This window comes from Hydra vulgaris, chromosome 07 (genome assembly GCF_038396675.1).
Source record: "Hydra vulgaris chromosome 07, alternate assembly HydraT2T_AEP".
Lineage (NCBI taxonomy): Eukaryota > Metazoa > Cnidaria > Hydrozoa > Anthoathecata > Hydridae > Hydra > Hydra vulgaris.
Window position 1 is genome coordinate 36,545,203 of NC_088926.1, and position 16,804 is coordinate 36,562,006.

General features: G+C 28.5%; 1 protein-coding gene across 1 annotated transcript in view; it reads left to right on the plus strand.

Moving 5' to 3' along the window:
- The first annotated feature begins 203 nt into the window (after nucleotides 1–203).
- LOC100198080 (sorting nexin-7) overlaps nucleotides 204–16,804 on the plus strand; it is a 35,942-nt gene continuing 19,341 nt past the window's right edge. Inside the window, exons 1-3 of the mRNA XM_065801770.1 lie at nucleotides 204–458; nucleotides 10,929–11,141; nucleotides 11,311–11,421. Coding sequence (XP_065657842.1) covers nucleotides 330–458; nucleotides 10,929–11,141; nucleotides 11,311–11,421 — 453 coding nt within the window. The 5' untranslated portion in view covers nucleotides 204–329. The remainder of the gene's footprint in view (nucleotides 459–10,928; nucleotides 11,142–11,310; nucleotides 11,422–16,804) is intronic.

Genomic DNA, 16,804 nt, shown 5'->3' on the forward strand with positions numbered 1-16,804 from the left:
AAAAATAACTGAATATATAGAAAGATGTACAAATTAAAAAGAAGTACAATGAATTGGACTGTTTATGAAGCTAAAAACGTTTTAGTGAAAGTAATTTGTAAAAGGAAGACGAAAATTTTGTCTTAAAGTGAGGACGGAGGACGGTTCACCCTAGTCAACGGCCCAATTGTCATTAAATAAATTTTAGCGACAAAACGCTAATTGCCGTAAATTTACGATCTCTGTATTTTGCTGGTCTCGATTTTTGGCATAGCAAAATATAAAATAAATTTTTGAATTATTTTTCTGAATTATTTTTCTTTAACAAAATTCCTAATAATATTAATGAAATGTCCGATGATTATAACCCATTCATAGATCAGTCAAATGATGATAGTTGTAACCCTTTTGACGATCAAGAACAAGACGAAGACTTATACGCTAATAAATCTGAAAAATCAACTAAATCAACAACACAGGTTGGTTGTTAATTTAACCAAAATACTTCGAACATAAGTAAAAGTGTAAAATGACAATATCATAATAATTAATATAGTTTATAAGTAAATAAATTAGTGATAAAAATTAAAAATCTCTAAATAAATAAATAAACAGGTTTTAAAACAATTATTAAATAATAACATCTATGAGTATTTTGCTCTTTTTAGTATTTCTTCAAAAACTTTTGAAATCTTTTTTTAAACAAACTTCTAAACTGGTGAACAATTTATTAAATAAGGCTGAAAAAAGGTTGAATTTAATCTAATAAACTCTTTAATTGTGTCCATGAAAAAGGTGTCAGTGGTTCCAATTTTTAAAAACTCTGTTGAACATTCTGACCCCTCCAACTATCGTCCGATCAGTCTTCTTTTTCTTATTAGCAAGGTGTTTTAGTTTTCAAAACTAGATCAACAAGTTTTAATTTAAAAACGTCCAGTCTGAATTAGCAATATCTTTTAGGTGTGTAATAAAAATATAACTCAACTAAAATAAAACTCAAAATCTGCCATGTTTTTAATTGTGTTTAGAATAATAAAATTCTCTTTTTTTTACTAATGTTTATATAATATTAGGGGAAACTCTTAGAATAAATAACAGTTTCCTTCTAATGATTGTTTGATAAATATTCACCCTTAATTTAAATTATAGTGTTATTTTTACTAATTTAAAAATAGTAAGCTTACATGTAAATATATTCCAGTAAGTAATTATGTATTAAAAAAAATTAAGTTATTTAAATTCTTTTTAAAACTATTTAAAGCTTTGTTTAATCATTTTTATATTGTTTTTTTGTTTGTTTATTTTTAAATTTTGTATGTAAAGATGAACATCAGTCAACAACAGATTTGAATCCTTTGACCATTATTTAATTTGCTTCTGCTTAGCACCTTTTCACTCTATCACCTCTCCACTCTAACTTTTTGTTCTATATTTTTCTCCTTCTTTTCAAGAATGCACTCTTTTAGATGTAATTTCTGATCAAATTGATCATGTCCTCTCTGTTTACCCCACTGCAAATATTTTTGTTATTGGCGACTTTAATGCTCATCATACTGAATAGGTCGGCTTTAGCATCACTGACCTTGCTGGTGCTAAAGTCCTAAGCTCCATTATTCCCAGTTCGCTAAATTTCATATCTTATATCAAAAATTAGGCGCTTGAGACTTTTGAAAAATCTTCAACAGCGTCATTAACAAAGGTAGGTCTAACATTCCATCTCTTATTCATGGGACTGATCTTATTAGCATTTTGAAGGATAAGGCTAAACTATTTGCAAAGAACCTTTCTTCTAATTCGACTTAAGAATCTTATGGCCATACTCTTAGATGTTCAAATCACTCCAGCTTCCATTTCTAAAGTCATATCTCAAAACATTCTCGTTATTGACTTCAAAACTTTCTTCAATTCTCTCTAAACTATTTGGTCTTTTAGTTTTTAATAAACAAATTTCAAATGTCATATTTTGAGTCAATTAGTTTACTGTCAGACAATCAATTCGGTATTTGATCTTCTTGTTCTATAGCTGACTTGCTAACTGCTGTGACTGAAAGATTTTATTGTGCATTATATGGAGGTGGCAAGCCTAGACCAAATATCTCAAAAATTAGGCTCTCGTGACTTCTGGAGAATCTTTAATACTATTAATAATAAGGGCAAATCTTTAATTCTACCTCTTTTGTATGGTTCAGACTTTGTCACCTCACCTAAAGACAAAGCTGAATTGTTTGCTAAAAACTTTTCATCAATATCATCTCTTGATTTCACTAGTTGCGTTCTACCTGTGATTGCCAACAAACAGGTTGATCCATTGCTTGACATTCGTATCACTCCAGCTGCTGTATCTAAAGTGATTTCCTGCTTAGACTCTTCTACAGCTTGTGGCCTGGACAACATACCTGTTATTATCTTGCATAAGTGTTCTCCGGAGCTGTCGTCTATACTCTCAAAACTATTCAACAAGTGCTTATCAGAGTCTTGTTTTCCAGCCTGCTAGAAAGCGGCATCTGTTATCCCTATCTTCAAAAATTCTGGAGAGCAATCTGATTCGTCTAACTACCGTCCCATTAGTCTTCTTCCTATCATAAGCAAGGTTTTTGAATCTTTAATTAACAAACACTTAGTTTCTCATCTTGAATCTAATAACTAACTTTCTGACCATCAATATGGATTTCGATCTTCTCGTTTTACAGCTGATTTGCTAACAGTAATAACCGATAGGTTTGTGCATTAGATAAAGACGGAGAGGTTAAGGCCACACTCTTAACATTTCTAAAGCTTTTGATAAAGTTTGGCATGCTGGTCTTCTCCATAAGCTTTCTTCTTATGGTAATCATCTTTAAGATTATTGAATCCTTCCTTTCCAATCGTAGTATAAAAGTTGTCCTCGATGGACAGCAATCTTCATCTTATTCTGTAACTTCAGGCGTTCCTAAAGGTTCTATCCTTGGCCCTATACTCTTTTTAATTTACATTAATGATCTTCCAGATATTCTCACATCTTAAGTGGCATTGTTTGCTGATGATACTACCATTTATTCTTGTTGTGATAAGAAGCCAACACTCTCTGATTGCTTGGATCTAAAGAGCTAGTTTCTCTTGTGCCATCTGCTAAAATTCATTCTTGTGTCACTCGTTATTTAATTAAGTTTCATAATTTTTCTGTGACTGTTCCTAAGTGCTTCTAATTCGTCTAGTTTTTTTCCTCAAACATCAGTTCTTCAGAATTGGCTTCCTTCATCTTGCATCACATAATATCCATTCTTTCAAGTCGTTTGTCAATCGTTGTCTTGCTCTACAATCTTCATCTTTTCTCTTCCAGTAACTTCCAACTTTAATTAGTGGTTGTTTGCAGTCTTGTTGGAAGCAAAGATGCTTAAAAAAAAATCATAAAAAAAAAATTTGTTGATTTTCGAAAGTGTCTCTAGATAAATAAAATATCTATAATTAAAATATCACATTAATTCACTTAAAGTAGATATTAGTGATGCAATTAAAGCTAGCTTTAAACACACCACTAATATCTATTTTTAGTGAATTAAACTTAAAAGTTAGCATTTAATATATAGAAAATTAATAATTCTTTTTATAATTAATTATCAATTTAACTCTTGCTTTTACCAAAATTAAGCCAGTAGTACCTTCTGAACATTTCTCTATTTATAGAAAGCATGTTGGAGGCAAAACTCTGCTATAAAAACCCTAGCAAATCTACTTCTTTGTAGCTAGCTACAAGGAGGTGGAGTTTTATTAGTTTTTTTTCTAATAAATGTTCAGAAGGTACTACTGGATTTATCTTGATAAAAGAGTTAAATTAATAATTAACTAACATAAGCATTCAATTATTACATGTTCAATGTTAAAATTTTAGTTTTTTTATTGAAATGTTTTACATTTCAATAAGTTTACAGTACTACAAAGATCAACATCAATATTGGATGTCTATTTACTTCTGGAATGATGTATTTAAAATACTCCAGGTTTGTTGATGGAGTGTGCAGAGAGAATGCCAACCAGATAATTACTTGTTCCTGTATTCTAGGGAAGCTTATTAAATTTATTGGAGCATAATAGATTTAACCATGTCTTCATTTTGACCAAGCAAATTATCAAGACCACAATCATCGAAAAGGCCAAAATATACCACACTTGATAAAAATGCTTAAAACGCTACATCTACCTGAGGGCAGCTACAAAAAGATTGTAAACATTTTTTCAAAAGAGTGCTTTTCTTATTTCACAAAACCAACATATTTGATTTAATAAAACCATAGAAATAAGGATGATAAGGATAAGAAAGAAGACATTAAGTTCTTGAAGCATTATCTGAGAAGGGATTTGGTCAAGTTCGGAAACATAGACAATAGATTTTGTAACCATTCAAACAGAGACTTCAACCACATATAGTAACAATCAAACTGAATGCAACGGAGCTTGTTTATCTCAAGCTTAAGTCCAGAAAAACAAAAAAGATTTCTAACAAGCATTGACATTTCCTATGTAAGAACACTTGCAGTTCTAAACGACCATGCAGAATGCCACATCATTTTATAATAGAACACACGATGAAGGCATGTTTCAGGATACTCTCCAGGTATTTTATTATATAATTCAGATTATGCATAGCATTTTTTTAGTAATTATTAACAATAATGTTTGTTAATGTATAAGTAGTATTTTTTATTTGTAATTTAGGTACTTCAGAGGTACTGGCAGAAAAATTGAAAAAATGCTGCAAACAAAGATCTTAAAATGAATTAGTTTTATAAATATAAATAATTATGAAATAATATCATTATTTGGTTTATTTTATTGAGTAAATAATAAACAATTTCTCCAAATTAATTTTTGAAATAAAATAGTTAAAAGCGCTCGCTTCATAAAGGAGAGATGCCGAGTTCGATCCCCACCACGTCCCTGGAAGTACTGAGCTCAACTCGTTCCTCCACACAACAGCCTTGTTTGTCAAGGTTCGTGTTTTAAAGTTATAGAGTTGAGGAAGGGTTATAACCACAAATAAGTAGCCTCCTTGTCTGTAGTGGCCTTCTTGGCCTTGAGGAGGTGAATTAACACACACACACATTAAAGTTAAATTATTAAAATGTTCATTTTGTTGCATTTTAAAATGAATTCCTCTCTCTATAATCAATTATTTCTTTTGTAATGAAATTATAGGTTTTATTGTAGGCAAATTTAATTTAATTTTGTTCAGAATAATATGAATATAATCAATTTTATAATGTCAAACTTTATTTATTAAATTAATAGTAAATTCATTTTCCACTTTTTTATATCTGGATGAAATCATTCCAAATGCTGCATTCTGCATATTAAAATTTAGTGTGTGATATATATTTGGTACACTCTAGTGGGAGTGAGCTAGCACTGTAGCTTGCCATTCTGTATGTATGTATGTAGGGCTGTAAATCCGGGCTCGTGTTCGTGAACAGCTCGGTGATCGGCTCGACAAGAGCTCGTTCATGTTCGACTCGAATGGTAAACGAGTTGGCTTGAACAAAAAATCATAGGCTCGTTCATATAGGCTCGATTAAAGCTGGAATATATATATATATATATTTATTTATTTTATAATAATATATATGTAATAAATAAAATTGTGATATTATATATATTAATATATAATAAAAATTATTTACAGACGAGCCTTTAACGAACAATTTTTTTTTACTAAATGAGCTTTAAACTAACAGGTTACAATAATTATTTCGAGTTTTAAACCAGTCGAGCTCGAGCAACATGTTAAACAAGCCGAGCCCAAACAATATTATTCCTTAACGAGCCGAGCTCGAACAAAGAATCTCTAGTTCGAAACGAGCTCGAGCCGAGCCTGTCATTTTTAGAACCTTTAGTTACTGCAATTGTGTGACATTAAAATGGAAATTTTATTTGATAAATTAGCTTCTAAAATAATATTGTGCAACATGTTATAAATAGAGACAGAGTAGCTTTTCTCTAATTTTTTAAAAGATGTAGACTTACTTGACATGCAAGTGCTATAATATGTTGTTTGTCTATGGTCTTACCATCGAAATGTAAGCAGCACATTTCTTTAGAAGAGTCAATATAAGACTGAATCAAGCTTAATTCATTCACGAGTTTTGTAAATATTTTTTGGACTGCAGTTCTGCAAATCTATGTCTCATTAACTGCATTAATTACACCTTCTGCAATCTCGTGGATGTGTTGTTATAGGCTCTGTCACAATACTTCACTGGCCTTTTCACCCATTAACATTTTTCTGAAGTTCATAAAAGAGTTTGACTTCTAGATTTTTACATTTAGCATTTTTGGGCATAAAGTCAAACAATTTATTCGAGCTATTTATAAATTTTGTCTTCTTATTTGTACTTTGTGTTAATTTAATAACAAATTTATAAATTTGAATAGCAGACTTTACTTTTCTTTGCAAAGATTTTTCTGTAAAACATGGTATCATCATTTTGTTCCATAAATGACAAACTTCAATTGAGATTTCTTAAATAACATCATTTGATCTAGAAATATTACTTAATTTTAAAAGGGAAATATATCTTCCTAATATGTGCTTTGTCCTACATAAATTTTCTTACATAATATTGTCTTACTATTGTATTACTTTGTCTTTGTCTTACTTTATCTTATTTTGGAAAATCCATCGGTTTCTTGGCTTTGAAATATTGGAAGGGCAATCAATTTGTCTAATTAAATTATTTCCTTATATCATATACATCTAATATACAGTTTATATTTAAATATATACAATATACTAGTTAAACAATATAAGTTATTTAAGCAATTTTATATATATATATATATATATATATATATATATATATATATATGTATATATATATATAAATATATATATTATGTATGTATATAGTATATATTTATATATATTTTATGTGTGTATATATATATATATATATATATATATATATTTTTTTTTTTATGTGTGTGTGTGTGTATATATATATATATATATATAATGTATGTATATATTTATATATATTTTATGTGTGTGTGTGTATATATATTCAACCCTCGGAATTAGGAAAAATGAGGTCAGCAATAATTTGCCGACATCAATCTTTTAGATGTCGGCATCAGGTAGGCAAAATAAATTTTATACTAAAGTCTTACCATAAGACAGAATCGAGGTTGGCAATTTTTTGTCGATTTCAAACACTTTTAGGTCGGCAGTTAGGTTGGCATTGCCGAATGCCGACCCTAATTCCGAGGGTTGTACACAGCGTAGAAAATAAGAAATCAAAGTCGAGCAGTCAAACTGACCGGCTAATACATAAAATTGACAGTCAATTTTTTTTTTGGACGGTCAAAATTTTAATTTTTTTTTGGTTTAAATTTTCATCATAGTGATTATTCTGCATGACGAAAATTTGTAAATAAAAAAATAACTTAATACTTTAAATTGAACGAACTCGTATTCCTTATTTGTATTCTATTTTTTATAAAAATAAAAAATTAATGTTTTTATATTATATCCAAATAATTTAAACTGAATACTTAATCAAGTATCGTTTTATGTAATACTACCATAATAATTACATAAGTTACAAAAAACAAAGTTTTATGTAACTTAAAAATGTTTTTTTAAAGATTCGTTTCATCTGATTCATTATCCAAAGTTTCATCAAAAGACGATTTTAAATCTAAAGACTCGTCTGATGGCGATTCAAATAATCAATTAATGGATCAATTAATTAAATCAATTAATGTTTTTATAGTTTTTTTTGAATAAATTTTTAGGCTTTCTTGTGTAGGCCTTCGCAATGTATATTCGGCCTATAATACAATGGCAGGATTCACATCAAATTCTTCACTATTTGTTTCATCAGTGCACACCCGAATTAAATTATTTAGCCGTTTTCAGTTAAGCAATTACTTGTGTCAGTTTTTATTCTATCCATAAGAGAAAAAAGACGCTCAACCTTTCCATTCGAAACAGACAATACAAACAACAATTCAACAAGAAGTAGAATTGGAAAAAAAATCTTTTTTCATAGAACTCGAAAATATTTGATACTATACTCAACAGTACTCAGTTTAGTCTGGTGCCAAATATTTGACAGTGTAACCAACTAAGTTATGCCAAGCATCTAACATATTATTTACACTCCCAGTGAAGCCAGCTTAACGTAACGACATATTATAAAAGTCATACAGTTTTTCGATGTTATCATCAGCAAATGAATTATTGGTGTTATTTTGAAACCAGCCACCAGTGTTTAGGATTAATGTTATACATTTTCAAAATGATGTTATTGACATCATTAAACACTTTTATTTCTTCAAATTTATCTTTTTACGTTAACTCAAGGCAATGTGCAACAGACCAATCATAAGTTATCCATGGAATTTCTTTCTGAAATAATACATTTACACTTGTCCTACTTCCTCTATATACAGCTGCGCCATCAGCACCAAAACCAACTAATTTAGTTTCAAAAATTGTCGATACCTTCTGATTCAAGGGAATGACTGTTTATATTGAAAACTCATTCAGATGTTCCATATTGAAGATCAGAAATAGAAAGAAAAAATACTTCAACGCTCATCTCGGTCTTTCCTATTGGAGTAGGATCGAAACTGATAACAAATATAGCTTCTTTTTCAATTACAGATACATCTGTTAATGCATCAATTAAAATACTGAAGTAATTTCGTGTTTTTAATTTATTTCTGAGAATATTTGACAAACTCAAAACAAGGTAATCAATAAAAGTTTCACAAGTTATTTTACTTCTATACGTTTGGCCAAACTCTACACCATGATTTTCTTCTAAACGTAGTATTTTAAGGTATACGCTAAGCGGAAGCTCTTTGGCAATAAAGTATGCTACCTCCAATTTTTTTCTTGTTAAATTTAGATCATGGTTTTCAGGTCATGGTTTTCAGGCCCGATAAAAAATTAGTTTGCCGCATTTCTTTCTGTAGGTTGCTTAATTTATCATTTTGTTCGATTACATTCATTCCTTTACTTTTCATTGCTAATTCGTAGGCTCTTTGATGTTGCAAACCATTTGCACGATCAACTGCAGCACTGTGCTGTATCCTGCAACTACCTTCATTGCTTCCCCATTCCAGCGTATACCCTTTATAAATATCAATTTTTTTAGCATACTGACGACATACAGTACATTTTAATGGTATAACATAAATGGTATAGCATTATATTTTGCAAGAGTAGTGTTTACCCATTTTTGAGCTGTTGTTAGCTGTAATTTTCTCTATTGAGTTTTTTCTTCTTTTCAACAGGTGGTTTCAATTCCGATCCTGCTTGTGTTAAAAATGAATGTGTTGTTTGTCTCTTATTAGTCGCCCCCTATTTTAAAGTGTTGATGTTTGACGATTCTCATTTAATAATATAAAAAATGTGCAAATTCGCAATTGTTAATTTGAAATTTATTTAAAAATAACTCATTCGTTGCTATGACTTCGGAAAATCGCCGGAAAAGGTTATGAGAAAAATAAATGAAAAAGAAGGAGAAAATGTTCTAAGTTAATTTTAAATGATAATTAATAAGAACTTCAATCATTACCAACGTTGAAAAAGAAAAATGATTGCACATTTTATATCTCATTTGTATCATTTTATATCTTTCATTCATTTTCATTTAAAATCATTTTATAAACTGCTAATGTTAATTAGTTGATAATAATGTTAATGCCTCTCGCCGCCTTTAGTTCAGCTCTTGCTGAACTAATATTTAATAAAATCACGACAATCATTTTATGAAATACTATCAAAATTATTTATGTTACTTAAAACGAAACTTTATATTACATTATATATATTTTGAAGATTTCAATAGTAGAAAAAAAATGCAGTTGCGCATTTGGTAATTTTAAATTAATCCAAATATTAAAGTTAACTTCTTAGTCACTCAGCATCAACCGAACAAAGAGTCTTTAAAGTAGAGTCTCCGACCGCGTGGACACACAAAGCAACTCAAGCGACAACTTGTTCAAAACTCATCATAAAGAAACAATTTCCTCACCGACTGTATTGACAACCCACAGAATGTTTTGACCCAAAATGCGGTGAACACAAAAAACCTCGACAATTTCAAATACAAACTTTCTTTTTTCCAGAGTTTTAACTAATTGAAATCTAAAAAAGTTATTTTCATCACAGATGGGCTTGGTGTGCGGCTCTTAGTCGATAATTTGTAAGTTTTATTGACTACAGATAAATTAAACTTAAAATAAAAAATAAAGGCATTTTTTCATTGCAATTGGAAGCAAAAGGTTATTAGAAAAATAAATAAAATGATATAAAGAAAATATAAATAAAATGTAGGAATAAAAAAATGTTCTTAGTTAATATTATATTATTATTAAAACAATAATAAAATAAGAACTTCAATCATTTATGAAAAAAGCAGTTATGGATTTCACCACCAGTAAAATGAAATTAGTCTTGAAAAGTGAAGCAAAAAAAATTAATAGTTTACGTCATTTATAACTCACTAACAAAGCGATTTAAAAGTAGCGTACAAACTATAAAATTATTTTAGAAGCTTTTTTCAAAGATTTACATTTTATGAAATTTTGGTATATGCATTTTCAAAGACATTCTGATAATTTGTCAAACGTTATATAACTCTTTTTTTTTTCAATCGGTCAACCTTGACCGGGAAGTATTCGTTTTGAGAGGTCAAAATAGCAATTTCAGTCATTTAGGGCAGTCAGTGACCGTTGACCGCCCGTTATTTTCCACCCTGGTTGTACATATATATGTATGTATGTATATATATATATATATATATATATATATATATATATATATATATATACATATATATATATACACACACACACACACACACATTATTGTTATCATTAAACAGTAAAGCTGCTAGTAAAACTGATATAACTAATTGCTAGTATTAATATGTCTATTCAATTGAGCAGTGTTTCTTGATTAGGTTTCAGATGAAAATGAACAAAATATTGCTCGTTTAACATACACCTCTCTTGATGGACAGCAACAGGTTAACACTATCATGAGATCACTATCGATCGACGAAGATATTCTTGATGTCAGCTCTATTAGCTCTGATTCTCAAGACCTTATTGTTAGGGTTGATAAACCTGAGAAGCATACTGAAGGCTATGTTAGCTATTGTGTTACTTCAAAGGTAAAATTGCTATTTATTTTGTTAATTTGTTTGTTCTAATATTTGTATATTACATATTGCAATTTTTATTACTTTTATGGTAACCTTTTTAAGTAATTAAACTTGTATAGTAAAGTTTTATAACTTGTATAATATAGTTTACTTATATAGTATTGTTTTTCTTCTATAGTCAACAAGACAAGAATATGAAGCTGGAGAGTATCAAGTTCGTCGTCGATATCAAGATTTTTTATGGCTCCGTCAAAAACTCTTTGAATGTCATCCAACGCATATTATCCCAGTAAATACTTGTTTCTTAAGTTTATGTGAAGTTTTTTATTTGAAGACATAATAATTATATTGAAATAAATTTATTAAGTGTTTTTAAGAAGAAAAAATAACATTTAAAATTTTCATTGAAAATGTTCTAAACAATAAGTTAACATTGGTTTCAAAAAAATTTTAATTTATTTTATATAAATTCATAACTTTATTTTAGAATTAAAACTTTTAATGTGTTACAAATTAAATGTATTTAAAAATCTAATTATCCAATTAAATAACCAATTAGTCTTCAGAGGGCTGATTTACAACACCTATATGTCATATATTATATTATATTATATACGCTTATATATTAATTGATAAGTCAACAATTTGTGTAATCTTAGCGTAAGTTTTGCTCAAGTTCAAAGTTATGCAAACTTCATGCAAACTTAACAGGTTACAAAAATTTACTCATGATTTGCTATTATTGTTATATTATAGTCATAAAGTCGTTGAATGCATTTTTCTAATAAATAAATATATATGCATATATATTTTAAATTTAATTCACTCCCAACAAGGTTTCAAGAAACCACTATTAAGTTGGGAGTTGGGTCATTCCATGCCAAGCAGTCCAATTTCAGAAATCAGCCCCACTCAACCATCTCAGATTTTTATAAAAGTTTCTCAGTATTTTGTTAAGCATGTTTCATAAAGATTGCCAAAATTTTAGATTACAATGTGTTTAATATTTTGGGTTTTATAGGATATTTTGTAAGACATACCTAAACTTTGCTTAAACTCATTTAATGCATTTTTGGACTCATATTTTTGCAATTAAATGCTTAAATATCTCAAGAACTTGGTTTTTGATTTAAGCCGATGGTGTAGATTACAAAAATTTTAAAAAAATGTTACAAATATGTTGAATTTTTAATCTACGGTCCATTAAGTCAAAAATTAGGCTTTTTTAAAGTTATTTCTAATAATGTAATTAGAAAAAATTATACAATTTTTTTTTCTAATGGGATTATTGGAAATAACTTATTTTACAATTCTAGAAACAATAAAAACCATTTTGGAGAGATTTATTTTATGAGCAAAAAAAAATGAGCATATATCATATATAGAGTCTAAATACTTTCTGAAATTGGAATTTTACCTTTAAGAATGAAGCTTGTAAGTAAGAGAGATCATGCTGGTTATGTTGATAAAAAAATTGGAAAAGTGTAAACAACTGTTGCTGAATAAATAGCTTCTATCTGTGTTTTATTACCAAATAAAGCCACTAAGCAGTGCCAGTGTGAGGATTGTATTGACTTTTCAAATTTGACATGAGAATTAAAGGAAAAAATGTCAACATTAGTAATCCACGGGTAAAAATAAAAATCAAGACCAAAAATATGTAGTAACTGAACTTTGTTGCTGCCTTGTGGAATCTTGGCACTACCACAAAAAATACTGCAAAGAAATTGCCAGAAAGTATTAAAAAAAAAACTTTGAAATTATATGAGCATGAGACATTTAGCAGAACTTGTTCAGGTAAATAAAAATTCGACCCAATCACTCAAATTTTCATTCATGTAAAGCTATCTAAGTCCTCTTTGTTGCATTTATGTAGCAAATTGGTGGATTGGTATTGTTTGTGAAATTTCAGAAAAGCAGGAAGATATTTTCATTGATTTTATGCATTTTCATGGTATAGAGCAGTTTAAAGACTTGCGTATTATTGCAGTCATACCAGATCCAATCAATTATTCAACAGGTCAGTATTGCAATGTACCATCAACTGTTGTTTCAGACATTAGCTATTTTAAATAGCTATTTTAAATATTTTTAAGCTATTTTAAATATGTAATTGAAATTATGTTTTTCAAATATTGTTCTTCATATTTGTGTTGATTTTTTGTACTTTTGTGAAAATCTTTTATTAGAATATTAGTTTTTACATCAAAAAGTTTTTTGGCCCTCTTAAATAAAATCCTGCACCGCTCTCCTCGATCTTTAAGTTTAGCACAAAATTGTAAAAGTTAAGAAGATTTTGAAAAGTTGATTTTTTCATTAGTACTACAAATCTCTCCAAAATGATTTTTGTTGTTTCTTAAAGTGCCAAATTTCCAATGGTGCAATTAAAAAAGTATAAAAATCTTCTTACATTGAGATTTAGACTCATTTTAAGGTTTTTCACTTTTGGCGCCATTTTTATTTCAGAATAACTCATCATAGTCATTTATAAATGTTTTTACTCCATATTATCATGTTAGTATTTAGAGCATTCAGACAAAATAACAATATCAAAAATATTATTTTTTCGGTAATATGACCAAAAAAAAATTTATGGGGTTGAGTTTTTGACGTCAGTTGGGGAACCATAAACAAAAATGTAGGCATGATATAAAACTTGTACAAGTTTTTTGTAATTTTTATCCCCAGTTTACTCAGAAACTTTGTTTTTGAGATGTTTTGGCATTATATTATGACAATATTAAAATTGCTAAAAAATACAAATTTTTAGCAACATGATTTAATTGAAGTTTGGATATGCCTTACAAAATGTTCTATAAAGCCCAAACTAATAAACGTTATGATGTGAAAATCTGGCAATTTTCATGAAACATGTTTAACAAAGTCTGGACAAAATTTTATCAAAATCTGAAATGGTTGCCTAGGGCCCTCTGGACCACTTGGCGTGAAATGACCCAATCAAGAATTGAGCAGGCCTCCCCATCTGTCCCAAAATCCCAAAATGTCCCAAATTTTTAAAATTTTACTTTTTTGTCATAAAATATCATAATTTATAGGGTTATGTCCTAAATTGTCCTAAAATTTTTATATCTATTATTTCTATATCTATTGAATATATAATTATCAATTATTAATAGTTGTCAATTTTATTGTTGTTTTAAGGTCAGTCTATAAAATAGAAAAATTTTTAACAAGTGTTTAGATTACTTTGTTAAATTATAGTTCAATTGTTTATTTATATTTACAAGATAAGAAAAACAAAATATAATAAACTGTTGGAGTCTGAATTTAACTGGATACAAGTTTGTCCTGGTGATCAGTATTTTGCAAGTTGTAAATTGTGCCAAAAAACGTTTTCTGTCAGTGAAAGTGGAGCTGGACAAGTAAGAAGCCACGCATTTGGCAAACTTTACATATCAAAGTTTAAAGAAAGAGAAGGGCAAACAGATTTTATTAAAGATAAAATACTTGAATTAAATGCTTTAAAGATTAGTTCACTGTTGAAAAAGACATTTTAAAAGCTGAAATCATTTATAGTTTAAAGTGCGTTGAGTCTAACTATTCTTTTGCCTCAACCAATGGAGATGGTAAAATGTTTGAAGTCATGTTCCCAGATTCAAAAATTACTAAAGGATACAGACATAGTGAAACAAAGTCTAAATACACCATTCAATTTGGCATCTTTATAAAAATATTGTTATTGGAGGACTTAATTGATACTGTTTTTACATTTAAATTTGATGAATCTACAACTCAACAAGTTAAGAAATGTTATATATAATTTTAACAAGTTAAGGATGGTTGTGTACAATATTGGTCTAAAAAGCAAAAATGCATTAAAATTGCACACTGTGGAGCTGTCATGATAGACCATTGTACTGCTGAAAAGTTGTCAGAACATTTTCTTGAACTTGTAGAGAAAGGTAAACTTAACATAAAGTTTATGCTCCATATTAGTATGGATGGTCCTAATGTAAATATTAAGTTTGAGAGACTTTTAAAGTCGTCAGAGGAAATAAAAAGTTTGAATACAAACATTATATCAATAGGTACATGTCCCCTGCATATAGTTTATAATGCATTTAGAGCAGGGTTTTAATGTTTTAAATTTCAAAATTGACTCATTTCCAATTGATGTTAACTTTTTCTTTAAACATTCTGCTTCAAGAAGATTGAACTATTGACAAATAGAAGATCTAAAAGAAATTATTACACATTATATTCAAAGACATTCTTCTACAAGATGGGTGACACTCAGAAGATTATGTTCTCAGATTTTAGAACGCCACTAGAATCTTTGTGAATATTTTATAAAATTTCTTTCAACAACTACATCTTTTCAATCAACTGTTATAGATTCTGAAAGATATAAGAGGATTACAGATATTTTGCAAGATGAAACATCAATGCCTTATATTGCTTTTATTGCTTTTATAGCATATGACATATCAAATGACTTTGAAATATTTTTAAAAACATTTCAATCAGTTAAACCAAAAATTCACCTGATTTACTCTGAAATGTCAAAACTTCTTGTTGGACTAATGTAAAAGTGTATCAAAACTAAGCTTATATGTGTTAATAATAATAGTCAATTCCATAAAATCTATTAATAAGTTGCTGATGATTAATGTGATTGACTCAAAAAATTTTAAACCATTAAAGTTAATTGATATTGGCACAAAAGCCAAGTCTTATTTTTCAGAATCTATAAATCTCATGTGGTGAGAAAAAATTTTGACAAAATTGTCTTTAGTCTTATCAAGCATTTACAAGTTATTTAAAATTAAAATTACCTTGGGAATCAGTTATATAAAAAAATGCAATCTTTCTTGATCCTTCAAAAAAAGGAAGCAGTCTCTAGGGGCTGTCTCAAATCTCACTATAGAAATATGTAAATCATTGGAAGTAGTCCGTAAAGTTTTTTAAATTAGCTCTTTCAAGTTACGAAGCTGACCTGGAAGTTAAACACTGGTGCTTGCTTCAAAAAAACAGCACAAGAAATGAATTGCAGCAAGCCCAGTGTAAAATTGAAACAGGGGTGAAAAGAAGACAATAGCTTGTTGATGAGCAAGATGTATTAGAAAAAAGAACTGTCAGTTTAGTCAATTTAGAATTGAAACTTATTTTGTATTGGAACTCTACTTATTCATTGAAACTCTACTGTATTGAAACTCTACTGTATTGAAACTCTACTTATTCATTGAAACTGTATCTATACTCTAAAAGAATGAATTAAATTGAAATTTTTTTGAAATTTTTTCTTTTGAATAAAGCATTAGTAGAATATTAACTTTATAAAATGAAAAGTTTATTAACGTTTTATATTTTGTTTCTGTTACTCCTCTATTAATCAATCACATAATAAAAGTATATTTAACTTAGGTACTTTGTTTAGTATTTCAGATATAAGTTTTTATTTGCAGACATTTTACATGTAAGAGTTGTCATTATTAAGTTCAAGATTTTTTTGATTAAATTGTGTTTTGTTTATTGTCTACTTTAAATAAACGTAAACAATTTCCAAGGGTATTAAAGGGTAAATAATATATTATTAATAATTGAAATTAAAGGGTTGATAATTCTCCAACCTAAATTAAAAAAATTAAATCCGGAAACTTATTAATGATTTTAGATTGTCCTAAAATATCCTAAATTTTACTCTGATTTGT